This window comes from Podarcis filfolensis, assembly GCF_964270895.1.
Source record: "Podarcis filfolensis genome assembly, chromosome: 17".
NCBI classification, from domain to species: domain Eukaryota; kingdom Metazoa; phylum Chordata; class Lepidosauria; order Squamata; family Lacertidae; genus Podarcis; species Podarcis filfolensis.
Window position 1 is genome coordinate 7,808,983 of NC_139621.1, and position 13,865 is coordinate 7,822,847.

A 13,865-nucleotide genomic window follows, 5' to 3' on the forward strand; every position below is an offset into this window, starting at 1 on the left:
TGCGCAGAAGCGCCAGTTCCCTTTTAGCGGAAGTGGGGAGTCCGAGGCGGTTGCTGTGGAAACCGCGCCCATCGGAAGGGGCGTGGCGTAAATGAGCACCTCCTCTCGCCTTAAAGGGCAATCCCGTGACGCGCCGAATGCGGGCTGAGTCTATCAAGGTTGCAGACGAACGAGGGTTAATGTCGCGTTTATTGGTCTGTCAGAGGAAAGAGCTTTGCAGCTTCTTGATAGACAGTCTGGTGTTCGCAACTGCTGTTTAGTTTTTAAATTTCAGATTTAAAAATCCCTGTTCTCCAAGGCCAGGGCAGCATATATGGGGATTACCCTGTTCAAGCCTCATAATAACCAAGTAGGGTCGTGTAATAAACGAAAAATTGCCCTTATTCCCTTATGGGGGACACAAGAGCCCTTATTTTAATGTTTCAATGTAGTAATTTAATCTTGTTTTTAAGTTGTATTCATTCAACTTGTTTTTATTATTGCTTGTTAGCAGCCTTGGCTGGGTAGGGCGGGGTATAAATAAATTTATTATTATTATTATTATTATTATTATTATTATTAGATGACCCCTGACAGTTAAGTCCAGTCTCAGACGACTCTGGGGTTGTGGTGCTCATCTCGCTTTACAGGCCAAGGAAGCCTGTGTTTGTCCGCCGATAGTTTTTCTACATCATGTGGCCAGCATGACTAAGCCGCTTCTGGCGTAACTGAACACCGAAACCAGAGCAGCGCATGGATCGGCAAGCCCAAGAGGCTCAGTGGTTTAGACCACAGCGCCACCCGCATCCCTTAACAACACACTTAACATTACCTAAATGTTAAAATGCGAGTGTCTTCTTGATGGTGGGCAACTGCATTTTGATGTGGTTTCAGGTTTGCCAGCAGTTAGGTCTATGGTGTGAAGCAGCTTGTTCTTCTTGTTTCTTTTGTGTGTGATTGCAAAAGCAAATACGTACAGTATTATCCTATATTCATCTGTCCGAAATTAAAAGACGCCTGCTTCTTGGGAGAAAAGCAATGACAAACCTAGAGAGTAAAAAAAAGTAGAGACATCACCTTGCCAACAAAGGTCCGTATAGTTAATGCTATGGTTTTCCCAGTAGTGATGTATGGAAGTGAAAGCTGGACCATAAAGAAGGCTGATCGTCGAAGAATTGATGTTTTTGAATTATGGTGCTGGAGGAGACTCTTGAGAATCCCATGGACTGCAAGAAGATCAAACCTATCCATTCTGAAGGAAATCTGCCCTGAGTGCTCACTGGAAGGACAGATCGTGAAGCTGAGGCTCCAATACTTTGGCCACCTCATGAGAAGAGAAGACTCCCTGGAAAAGACCCTGGTGTTGGGAAAGATGGAGGGCGCAAGGAGAAGGGGACGACAGAGGATGAGATGGTTGGACAGTGTTCTCGAAGCTACCAGCATGAGTTTGACCAAACTGCGGGAGGCAGTGGAAGACAGGAGTGCCTGGCGTGCTCTGGTCCATGGGGTCACAAAGAGTCGGACACGACTAAACGACTAAACAACAACAGTCACTTGATTCCCTAGTCTTGTGGGACACTGTGCACCAGGCTCCACAAGCTGTGATTGTCAGGGCTTGAGGAGTCCGGACTGGCACAGTGCTTTGCAGATTCTGAGCCTAGCAAACTGGTTTTAGTAGAACTTATGTAGGAAGAGAGTACTGAGGACTGAATAACTTTTAAGCAGCCTGATGTAAGAGGGTCCAAAAGGTGTAGACAAGAAACAGCTGAGGGAGGCCAAAGCTGAGACTACTTTCAGGCCTTTCTCTTGGGCATGGTGGGCCAATTGGTGCCAAAGAAAGATAGAAATTTCTTCATGTACGCAACAACAGCAGCAAGAATTCTCATCGCAAAGTATTGGAAGACACAAGAGCTACCCACCCTGGAAGAATGGCAGATGAAGCTGATAGACTATATGGAATTGGCGGAAATGACTGACAGAATCCGAGACCTGGGAGAAGAGTTGGTGGAAGAAGACTGGAAGAAATTCAAAGACTATCTTCAGAAATATTATAAAATCAATGAGTGTTAAAAGTGTGCTTGGATGGGTAATAAGTGGTAATTAGTGATAAAAGTTATTAAGACTATGCAAAAAAGGTATTGATAATTGGTTGAAAAATAGGGATATAGTATATGTTATGGTACAAAGTTTAAACATTTGACAAAGGGTAAGAATTTGCTGAATTAAATATTTGAATGGGAATACAAAAAGGGGAAGGTGCGAGGAGGTCAAGAACATAAGCATATGAAATTGAGGCTATTGGAAAAATGGAATGGTTTTATTTTTTCTTTGTTTAAATGTAATTTTTCTTAATTAGTTGTGCTTTTCTTTCTGTATTTTTTTCCTTTTTTTCTTTTTTTTGTGTTTCTTTTTTCTGTAATTTATGGTTTTTTATTCTGTGAATTTCTATTTTTCTTTTTTTGGAAAACTTTAATAAAAATCTTTTTAAAAAAAAAAACAAAGCTGAGACTACTTTCATACTCACCCAATGGCACTCGTCTTGTTCTGCAATGCAATAATAGCAATTGGCAGGATGCAGCCTTCAGTAGCCTACTCCCCCCCCCCCCCGTGGGAGTTACAATCAAGGAAAGGAGACAGGTATTTCCTTTTCTGCTAGCCAGCTTCAGTTATATCAGATGGTTTATTTTATTCGGTATCAAACTGAACACTAAGTCCAGATATGAATGAAATGCCAGTTTCTCAGTTTGTCTCCAACCCTTCTGCCCATCTGTTCTCTGTCCCCCTACCAAAGTAGTTCAGTCTAGTTGTCCCAGTTTTGCTTGCCATAAAATCTATGACATCACATGTCTGTGACATCAGAAAGACAGCTCAGGGGAGTCACATATCAGTTAAGCTGAAATGGCCAAATTATTTTTTTACATGAATTTGAAGGCTGCTGGACCAGTACCTGCAGATCCCTGGATGCCCACAGGGATGGGGATTTGCCAAGGCAGCCTTCCAAAATCCATCAAGCCCTTGAAACGTGAACTACAAGGTAACTGATTGCATTTCTTTCTGTTTTGTGCGTTCCGCAGGCTTTCAAAACAATGTTATCAAGAAGCATTCCAGTCAATATATTTCCCTTAGGTTTTACTCCCAGGTCTGATCCACCTCAAGCCCTGCCCAGGGCACAAGCCATCAGAAAGTTCTGCGCAAGTTGCAGACGAATGAACACAACAGTTCTGGTTCATCCAACAGGGTTTACACAAGAGAATTCTGCAGTGAAAAGTGCCCTGTACAGTGCCGGATTTACGTATAAGCTAAACAAGCTATAGCTTAGGGCCCCACTCTCTTAGGGCCCCTCCAAAAAATGTAAAGGAAAAAAACCCTGGATGTACATTTCCAAAATATAAGATAAAAAAGAAATAAAATAAAACCTACGTACAGTAACAGTGTTTTGTGTTGTGTAGGCTCCTATGATGTAAGTCATGGGCCCCGCCTGCTAGCCTGCTCCCTAAAATATCACTGGTTTGCTCATTTCTATATGCAGGGTACCTACATTCTGCATGTGCAAATGGCTTTAGAAACCTATTAGGTCCATAAATTACCATGTAGCATATATTCAACACAAAAAGCAGCGACAATTTGTTGTTGACAAAGGACAGCTGGACATATAAAGGGCCCCATTACCTTCAGTAGCTTAGGGCCTCATCAAACCTAAATCCGGCCCTGCCTGTGGACCAGACCTGTCTCCCATTTCATTACTTTGGAGCCATCATTTTGCTGCCTGATGCAGTTTATGCTCCACTCGTGGTAGAGTTTACCTGTTCCTATTCACAAACCAAAGTGGTGCTTTTGCATTGCTAGTTTCAGTGGGGGCTGCTAAGGAGAATGGACTGGTAGCTTGTGCCCCATGTTAATTAGCAATCCGTTTGGATTTTCGGCCTCTGGCACTCAACCATTTTGGACAGCCCAACAGAAACTAGCCCAGGTATAGGCAACCGGCCCTCCAGATGTTTTGGACTACAATTCCCATCATCCCTGACCACTGGTCCTGTTAGCTAGGGATCATGGGAGTTGTAGGACAAAACATATGGCGGGCCGAAGGTTGCCTATGCCTGAACTAGCCCTTACCAACCAACCTATTGAGGGACTTGCTGGGGGTTCAAATAGGTGTCTAATGAGGCAGAGAAGGCAGTACCAAAACCTGCAGACCAGCAGCACCTGAGGATGTCATTGCTTCCATGGGATTTAAGACCACTCTCTTATTTATTTCATAACATTGGCACCATCTACCAGCAAGATCTTCACAGTAATGTAGCATCTGCACTCAGCTGCAACACTGCCCATAAATAGGTATATTTCAATAGTATATTTAGAAAAGTGCAAAGTTTTTATCGGTGGTTGCAAGAACCAGTGATCCCTATATTCTGAACAAAATGCTTGTTTAACCTAGAGGTAGGCTGTATGAATTGTGTATTGCTTTGTAACAATTTGTTGAGTCTCTGGACCATAATAAAGATTGTTGTTGTTGTTATATTTAGAAAACAAAAAGGTCTGTAACACAAAAATGTTGAACCTGTGTTTAATGCCTTGAAACCATTCAGAATGTTCCACCTAAGGTGGCCATCCCCACGCTGCCTCAACCCCAGATTGCAGTGATTTAATTCTTGCACCTTATTGCTAAGTAGAAAGTCCCCTTTCTTATACCTCACTTTCTTTCACTGCAGAGAAGCTGCAGAGTTCCATCATCATTTTTATGGTAGGTGGTCCAGGTTGCGGCAAGCAGATACAGGGTCACAGGCTGGCCAGCAAGTATGATTTCTACCACGTTGGCATCGGAGAACTGCTGCGAGCGGAAGCCAGCAGGCCTACCCGGAAAGGAAAGACCATTAGGGACATCATCCTGAAAGGTGCTCTGGTGCCCTCGGTAAGAAGCCCTCACACCTGCAGAACCCCTTTCCACTAGAATAGATAACCATTTTAAGCACTGTGCATGTTGTGTTTCGGATAATTAAACCCTCAAAGGAGAAACAGAAGGATCTATATGGCCCAGTGACACTCATACAAAAATAATCAGTGTAAGTAACCTGCTGCCATCTGCCTTATTGCAGGGCAGATTCGAGGGTAAACCATACATGGAACAAGTCTGCCCCTGCGGCTTTGTTACGCTGCCGTTTCTACGGGGATATACGCTCGATATTTATCACTCCTGTTATACAAAAATCTCCAAAGGGGTCCCAACTTCAATGTCTAAAACTCCTGGTAAAGGACAAGGATCTAGAGATCACGCTAAGGGTGGCCAAATTCTGTGTGACTGCCATAAAACTTAGGGAACAAGCTGCACTACCAAAATGATTAAGGTTTTAAATGACAATTTTAGGCTATATTTTAGTGATCAAAATTTAGTATATATTTTTAACTGCCGCTATACAGCGGTACCTCGGGTTACATATGCTTCAGGTTACATACGCTTCAGGTTACAGACTCCACTAACCCAGAAATAGTGCTTCAGGTTAAGAACTTTGCTTCAGGATGAGAACAGACATTGTGCTCCGGCGGTGTGGCAGCAGCAGGAGGCCCCATTAGCTAAAGCGGTGCTTCAGGTTAAGAAAAGTTTCAGGTTAAGTACGGACCTCCGGAACGAATTAAGTACTTAACCTGAGGTACCACTGTATCTGTATTTTCTCTGTTATACCCAATTGCAATTCAATGTATACCTGTTGTGTTTTATGATTTTCCTGATATTGTAAGTGAGCCGGAACTGGTCTGTGACTGTAATAATAAAATTCATTCAATGTAAGTATTAAAAAAGTAACATGCTTGAAATGACATTCTGAATGTGAACAGGAGTAGACCGCTCCATGCAATAAGGGACCCTGCTTTATAAGGGTCCTGGGCTGAAAGGAAGGTTCTGCTTGCATCCAAAGGAACTTATGTAGAAGCCCCTGCAAACATTCCTTGTGTACCTGGGGAAGGTCAGGGACTTGTATGAAGATATTGGGGGTGGGGCTTGCCTGCACATCCCTCCCCGTCTACACTGTGAGCATGTCTTCTAGTACTAAGGCTGCAATCCTATACAGTGGTACCTTGTTTTGCATACATCTTGGTTTGCATACGTTTTGGATTACAGACATGTCAAACCCGGAAGTGCGTGTCCCAGTTTGCAACCTTTTTTTGGATTACAACCCATTTTTTTTTCTTACGAATAATTTTTGGGGGGAGGCCCCATTGGCAAAAGCGCGCCTTGGGTTACAACCTGTTTTGGTTTACAAACGGACCTCTGGAATGGATTATGGTTGTAAACCAAGGTACCGCTGCATAGCCTTATCTGGAAGTCAAGTCTCATTGACTCAATAGAATTTACTTCCAAGCAGAAATGCATAAGTTTATGCTGCTAATGAACTAATACCATTTTTGTGAAAGGTTTATTCCTTTTGCTGTGTCTTCCTGAAATCTGACCATTTGGGAGTTTCAGCAGCAGTGATACATTAATATCAATGAGAGTTTGTTCCCATTTGAATATAGATGGATTATTTTTTACAAAGAATATAACTTAGATTCCTGCAACAAGGTTACATAAAGTTAGGTGTGCCATACCATGTGTTACATTGTGGCCTCTATGTCAAAACTTCGGCAAAATTCAGTCTGCATATGCCTAGAATTTGGACCAGTGAAATGTATCTACTTATCTACTGTATTAGTATTTCACTAGGATCAACTCAGCAACAGTTGTTAGTATGAGACTGCCTTTTGGAAGTTTTCCCTGCCAATGACAGCTTGCTCAGCTAGGAGACAAACCCTGAACGTTCTGCCCTCTCCCGCTGAGATCACTAGATTTATATTCCAGAAGCAGTTTGCTCTTTTATTCCCCTCTGAGCCCTGGTCCAAATACCTTCAACTCCCATTTTGGCATGTGCTTCAACTAAAATGTTCATCATGCCCCTTGGGCATAGCAACGTGTCACACGTTGCATTTAGCTAACATGCATATATACAGTACTTGACATTTTGGGTGGAAATTGGCTGGAAAATTGAGCTGAAATTTGTTGCAAATTTTTAAATAGATCTAATTTCAGTAATTTTTAAAAAGTTTTTTTGCAATCTTCTAAACAATGAATGATGCTGGAATTAGACTTTAAAAAAATATTAAATGAAAGAAAATTAAGTGTAACAGCACTGAATAGCAGGATTTAGAACTATAATCTAGTGAAAAGTATCTCAGATTATTTTTTTAAATGAACATTTTTGATGCTAGACTTGATGGCCTCTTGCTCTAATTCAGTAGGGGCTCTTATATTTATTTACATCTCTATCCCACCTTTCTTGTGCCATGAAGTCCAAGGAAGTTCCCAAGGGCTCACTCATCCAGCCACTGATCTGACCTGCTTAATATCCGCTCAGATCACACCCTGGGATATTATGTGTGCCATACATTTATAAGGCATCTAAGAGCAAAAGGCTTTAAGGGAGGATTAGACAAAGTCATGGAGAGAATTATGGAGAGCTATGATGCCTAAGTGAAATAGGTAGTTTCAGAGACATTATGTGGGAGAATATTTGCTGCTTTGAAGCAAGGGCAATAAGACACTTGCTCTCCTGCCTCTCCTGCAGTTTTCCTGAAGGCATCTGGTTGGCCAGAGTGTGAGACAGGATGCTGAATTACCTCCATGTTCCACCCGCATTCCTACAACAATGGGAACACCACTTGATCAGTTCCGTGGCCACCCTTTCAGCTGTTCTTCTGAATAGCAAGAGCAGAAGAGTGTTGATTGTGGAGCACACTGGAACAGAAGTGACAAGTATTGCACTTTCAAGGGGAAGCCCCCACCACCTGAACACAACTGCAGCCGGCCTCTCTTTCTCTCTCTCACACACATATTTTAATTCTCCCTTTCTGAAAGCAACAGTGAAAATCACACTGAATCCAGGGCTTGGTTGCCTTGCTAAGCTCAGACCAGATTCCTGAATTTGCCCAGTTAGTGTTGGCTAAATGTTTATGGCTACTGCTGATGGTTTGCTTGCACGGTACTTCACAAGCAGGCTGCCTGCCGGGATGCAGTCTAATCTATTATAGTGGGAAACTGCTCCCAAAGGTTAGTTCTTTCTGGACTGAAATCTAAAAGGCTCTTTGGAAGGACTTAAATATGGCCAGAGATTGAGACCCTCAGAGGACATCAGAAAGGTGGATGAAACAGCACTAGGTTGGGTGGTTTATTGTTGCCTTTATCTGTAATAAAGCTCTTTGACGATGGAGATGACTGTCTCTCCAGGGCTACATCTTGGAACTGCTTACTGACAACATGCTAAAAGCCGAAAATGTCAAAGGATTCTTTGTAGAAGGCTTCCCCCGGGAAATCCATCAGGCCAAGCTATTTGAAGAAGTGGTAAGTGTGGCCTCTGAGTGGGAGGTGAAAGGGAAAGAGAGGCTCTCAGGTTGAAACGTGCAACATAAAATGGGTAACTTGTGGGTTGGCAAGCATACATTCCCAATAGTCCAGTGGCTGATTGGTTGCGTGCCAGATCTTTGGGTTCTGTTTCAAACTCAGAGAGGGCTAGGGGGAAACAGCTCAGTATAGATAGCGGAAATGCAATAATCCTGTGCTTGTAAATTTTTTGTCAGGTCAGATGCTAAATTAAAAGCTGGTTGGAAAGCCACAATGCAAATCCCTAGTCAGGTGATGCTGTGAAAATAAAGTAGTCAAACCTTGGTTGTTGAACGTAATCTGTTCCAGCCCATTCGGCTTCCGAAACGTCCGACAACCAAAGCACGGCTTCCGATTGGCTGCAAGAGCTTGTGGCACTCAAGCGGAAGCCGTGTTGGATGTTCGGCTTCTGAAAAACGTTTGAAAACTGGAACACTTACTTCTGGGTTTTCGGCATTTGGGAACCGAGGTTTGACTGTATAGCTCAAAGGGTCTGGTCCTTTTTGCCTAGGTTTGTCTTTGTTTTTCAGCTCTCTCACAGGTCTTTATAATTTGGACAATACTTACTACTATTTGCAAGAGGCATTCTATAGAGGCGCTCTATCCCTGTCACTGCAAGCTCAGAGAAGGAACTGTACCTCCAAATCATTCTGAGCTGAGAAGTACTAACCTTACCAGACCAGCATGTTGTCACGTAGAACACCACATTCATAACTGTTTTGCCTACGGAAGTTTGCCTATTTCACACCAAATATTAAGTACAGATTGGGTGGGGGTGTCAGCCAGACCAGCAGCTAACTCCTTACAGCTGGATCTCAGACCACATGCTGGACTGTGCCTTGAAGTAAGGTTACCTCCAGAGGTTTCATGTGGCACTTTGCATGAAATAATGTCCAGAGAACAGCACCTGCTTACATGTCCTCCCCCAATCAGCTCCTATTGCTGTGCTGCCCAATACTGTGACCCCCCCCATTTTTACCCCAATTATCATTTTGCCCCAAACAATGAATCCATCACCTTGTTCCCTAAATCCTATTGGCTTCTATGAGTTTAGAAAAGAGGTTGGCAACCTAAGGCCCATGGGCCAGAAGCCGCCATCAGGGTCGCTTAACCAGCCCATGAGCCGCCCCAGAACCAATCGCCCACTCGGCGAGTCCCTGCACGCTGCGCTAAACTGGTGCACAGGACTCTTTTCCATAGCTCCAGAAATCGCTTCTGCGCAGGCATGATTTCTGGCATCTGGGCATGCGCAGAAGCGATTTCCAGTGCCACAGACATGATTTCTGGCATTGCGCTGTGCCGGGCCAGCCCTGCCCATGGAGGATCTCCGTGGGAGTGATCCGGCCCATGCCCGGTAAGCCTTGCCAACCCCTGGCTTAGAACATTAGATGAATTCATGGTTGGGGCCTATCAGTGACTAGTAAATGATGTCTAAATGGAATTTCACATAGAGGCAGTATACCTCTGAAGATCAGTTGCTGGGGGAGAACAGCAGGGAGAGCTGTGGCCTTCATATACTCTGCTTTTGGGCTTTTACAAGCATCTGACTGGCTTGTAGAAGCAATATGGACTTTGATGGGAACGGCCTTCTCGCTGGCTGCTCCCATGGAACTCCCTTTCTAGGCTAGCTCCTTCTCTGCTTTGCTTTTGCCAGCAGGCTTTTGTTCAGACAGACTTCTGGCCACTAGCTGGTTGTTGTGGCAGTATGTGTCTTCTGGGAGTGGCTGTGCCATATTTTCTCTTTGCTGTTGTGCTTTTAAGTGCTTTCAGCACTGTTTTTACTTAATGTTTTAAAATTTTATATTGTGTGTTTTTCACTGTTATCTGTTTTAATTCATGCCGTGAGCTGCCTTGGGTCCAGCACAGAGATAAAGGTGGGATACAAATGAAATGAATAAAGAAATCTGCTCCCCTCCATGCCTGCCCTGAATCCTGGCTAGGCTCCTCAGTTCCTATGCGCAACAGCTTTGCACACCCAATGCAAACCAATTAACAGTCGAGTTGTATGTTTCATGTTGCAGGTGGGGCGTGCACCCAACATCGTGATAGTGCTTGACTGCTCAACGGAGACAATGGTCCAGCGACTGCTGATCCGAAGCCAGATGGGCGAGAGGGTGGATGACCATGATAAAATCATCCAGAACCGGCTTGACACTTACTATACACTGTGTGAGCCCGTCTTCACCCACTACCTACAGAAAAGCCTACTTCGGCATGTAGGTCTCAGAGAACTTGGCTGGCCCCCTTCCTTGTCCTCTCCCACAGAATCCAGGCCTGGAAGTCCTGGCAACTTTGCAAGAGGGCAGCTTATTTGATTCTGATGTGGACAAGCAGCCAATGCAGTCCTTTCAGAATGACTCTCTCTTGCCTATTAACAGGGCCATTTGAAAGGTTGTGTCCAATAGGCAGCGAGGCAGGAAGCATTAAGACAAAAGGGCAGGAGGTTGGAAACAGCCATATTAGACCCAAATCTTCTTATTTCAGGGAGGAGGTCTTCTAGAAATGCTCATGAAAAGGTTATACTGGAATGCAAAATCTCAAATGCACTCACTCCTCAACCAAGTAATAGGATCATAAGCGGAAGGGCTCTCTAGTAGATCATTTGCTGCAATTCCCTTCCTTGAAGCAGGATGGCAGATATCGAAGAACTTAAAGGGATGCTGTCCTGTTCATCCTTGACTACTGCTAAAGGATTTCCCCTAACGTCTTCCAGTTTGCCACTAGCAGTGTCTCCTGATTTTGAATGTTAAGTGTAAAAGCGCAGTTTATCATGGACACGCATCATGACTGCCAAGAAAAAGAGCTGGTTAGGTACTGCACCAGGTCTGCTTCTTGCTCTAAAGGTGCCACTGAAAGCTGCTTTCCAGGAACAGCTCAATCTGATAGAAGCTGCCCGGGCAGGTTGCCCCACTCCCCTTAGATGCCCAAGGGCAGCTGAAGAATGACAAGGAGACACCCCCCCTTCTAGAAGGGAGGAAAGCCCCATCCATGCTGATGACAAAAGGAAAGACTAAGGCAAGGTATAAAATCTAGTTGGACGTCTTTACCAAAGAAACTCTTGCAAAATAGTGAGAATGCTTTTGAGCTCTCCAAAATTCTTCATTAGGCTGGTTGTTAAGCAATGCAGGGGGTAGGAAGAAAAAAAGTTGGCTTGATGGAAGACACTTTGTGGCTACTCCATTGGTGTTAAATATGTTAACTCCTACAAAACTTCAGTTCAATCGGATTAGGCTTGATTTGGTATTGATGGGTTTGAAGATGCACCTCAATATATTACTCAACTGGATTTTTTGCATCTCTTCCTCTAGGTCAACAAAGGTTTCTTTGCCTTTTTCTGCAATTCTGTCAAGATGTGAATTAAGCCAAACCTAATCTGAGCAGAAAGTAAACTTCTTGCTCTAGGGCAGCTGGGGTCAAGGAAGATTTTTGTCTCCCCTGTTAGCTGTTAACAGTAGATGTGGCCTGTTTTGCACAAGACCTCTATAGGAACCATTAAGTTAAACTGAGCAAAGAGGCTACAGTTAGGGACATGGGTTTGTGTGTTCTTTCACCCCATGAATGGGGGCACAGAACACATTTGGCCCCCACAGCAAGTTGCTTCTTTTTCTTATCTGTGGGACTATCCCATGGGAAAATTATAACAGCTGCACCAGGGTCTAGTGATGGCCATACCTACTCCAAGCCCTCCTAAAACTGGGCAGGCTTCGTTTCATTGTCAATGTCTACCCCAGCGTGGGGGTGGGTCAGCAGCAAGTGTTGTTTTCTGCTGCGTACTTGGCATAATTCCTTATAAACAGAGGCATGCTCAGGCTTTCTATATCTGGTGGCAGCAACAGAAAAGTCTCCTCTGTAAGTAGTTCGTTCCAGATGTGCCCAAGAGCTCTTCATTCCATTTATTTCCAGATCCTTGGGGAAGAACCACCAGACACCATTTTTACCAAATCCTGCAGTGTAGTCGATGAAGTGATAAAGGCAGCTACCACTAAATAAAGTGCAAAGCTAGGTATCTCTACGTAAAAATAAAGATTTATGCTGCTGGTCCATCACCATGTCCTTTGCAAGGGTTTTTTTTTAAGCCTCAGAGCTAGTTCACACACATATATATGTCACTTGATGACTTGCAGCTTAGTTGCAAATTCCTTTGGAAAATCGTGTGTATGTTGGTGCATTCATCAATCATTGATCATGTATGTGTTTAATAGCCCTTAGCTAGCAGGGCCCAGTGCAGGCCAAAGGATGCAGCTCACAAAAATGCCCAAGCCACATGGCTAGCACCTACTTCAACTGATCACAGGGCAGTAACTAGCACAGAAACATCCTTACTGTAAATGGAAGGAAGATGTGATCCATACTAATAGTTTCTTCAGTAAAGGTAAAGGTACCCCTGCCCGTACGGGCCAGTCGTGTCCGACTCTAGGGTTGCGCGCCCATCTCGCTTAAGAGGCCAGGGGCCAGCGCTGTCCGGAGACACTTCCGGGTCACGTGGCCAGCGTGACAAAGCTGCTCTGGCGAGCCAGCACCAGCGCAGCACACGGAAACGCTGTTTACCTTCCCGCTATAAAGCGGTACCTATTTATCTACTTGCACTTAAGTGTGCTTTCGAACTGCTAGGTGGGCAGGAGCTGGGACCGAACGACGGGAGCTCACCCCGCCGCAGGGATTCGAACCGCCGACCATACGATCGGCAAGTCCTAGGCACTGAGGTTTTACCCACAGCGCCACCCGAGTCCCTTCAGTAAGTACCTTCATTTCCTGCTACAGTGGGCCATTCACACCTGTTCTTAGCTGCTGTATACAGTGAGTGTTTTGCATTTCAAGATCAATAAAGACCAGGCTGTTACACCATGCTCCAGCAACCCTTCTATGACTTTTCTTCTGAGTAGGCAAAGCTGAGCTTTGGATTAGAAACTTGTAAAGTTACCAAGCAGTCAAGAGGTTCTACAACTGGCACTGAAGCACACTAGGAAGATAAATGCAAGCTATTTCAGTTTCAGGCATGCTTCACGTATTTCCTGTCATGTAGCCATGTGTCCATCCATCTCCCCCTTTAATAGAGATTCCTTCTCCACATATATTTCCTTTTGAAAGTTGTAAAAGGAAATATATGTGAAGAGGGAATTATAAAGGGGTGGGTGGGTGGACGGACACATGGCTATCCAAAAGGCTATGTAGTGCTTTTTAGCACTGAGTGCTCACTCCAGCAACAAAGGATCTCTTACGCAGCCTACAAGTGAGGATGTATGGGAGAATAGGAATAGCAAGCAGCTCAGCAGAACAGAAGCCATCAGCGGCACTTACCACGATCCTCCCCATTTCCCCTTTGTATAACCTGACACAGAAGAGTAAGAGAACCATTGCATCCAAATACAAACAAGTGTTTTGCACTGGTTCAACCCTGGGAGACCTGAGCATAATAGTTGGGTCTTCAAATCTACTGCATCAGCCCCTGGAGCCAGAACTCTCCCAGAGTTCATCTGCACCA

At 44.3% G+C, this 13,865-nt stretch overlaps 1 protein-coding gene across 3 annotated transcripts; it reads left to right on the forward strand.

Annotated features, from left to right (window-relative positions):
• Positions 1-2,754: 2,754 nt before the first annotated feature.
• Positions 2,755-12,429, forward strand: LOC310752897 (adenylate kinase isoenzyme 1-like). Of its 3 annotated transcripts, XM_083594050.1 has the most exons (5): positions 2,755-3,013; positions 4,689-4,888; positions 8,231-8,344; positions 10,405-10,599; positions 12,287-12,429. In XM_083594050.1, the coding sequence occupies exons 1-5, from the start codon at positions 2,878-2,880 to the stop codon at positions 12,371-12,373; spliced, it is 732 nt and encodes a 243-aa protein (XP_083450176.1). In that variant the 5' UTR covers positions 2,755-2,877; the 3' UTR covers positions 12,374-12,429. The 3 variants fall into 3 exon arrangements, with proteins under 3 accessions (XP_083450176.1, XP_083450175.1, XP_083450177.1); XM_083594049.1 differs by lacking the exon at positions 12,287-12,429 and having other exon boundaries at positions 10,405-12,186; XM_083594051.1 differs by lacking the exons at positions 8,231-8,344; positions 12,287-12,429 and having other exon boundaries at positions 10,405-12,186.
• The last annotated feature ends 1,436 nt before the right edge of the window (positions 12,430-13,865 follow it).

Coding starts and splice junctions, on each gene's coding strand:
- LOC310752897 (XM_083594049.1), top strand. CDS start 2,878: ATGGCCAAATTATTTTTTTACATGAATTTGAAGGCTGCTGGACCAGTA. Junction 4,889..8,230: donor AAGGTGCTCTGGTGCCCTCG/GTAAGAAGCCCT, acceptor CTGTCTCTCCAG/GGCTACATCTTGGAACTGCT. Junction 8,345..10,404: donor CCAAGCTATTTGAAGAAGTG/GTAAGTGTGGCC, acceptor TTCATGTTGCAG/GTGGGGCGTGCACCCAACAT.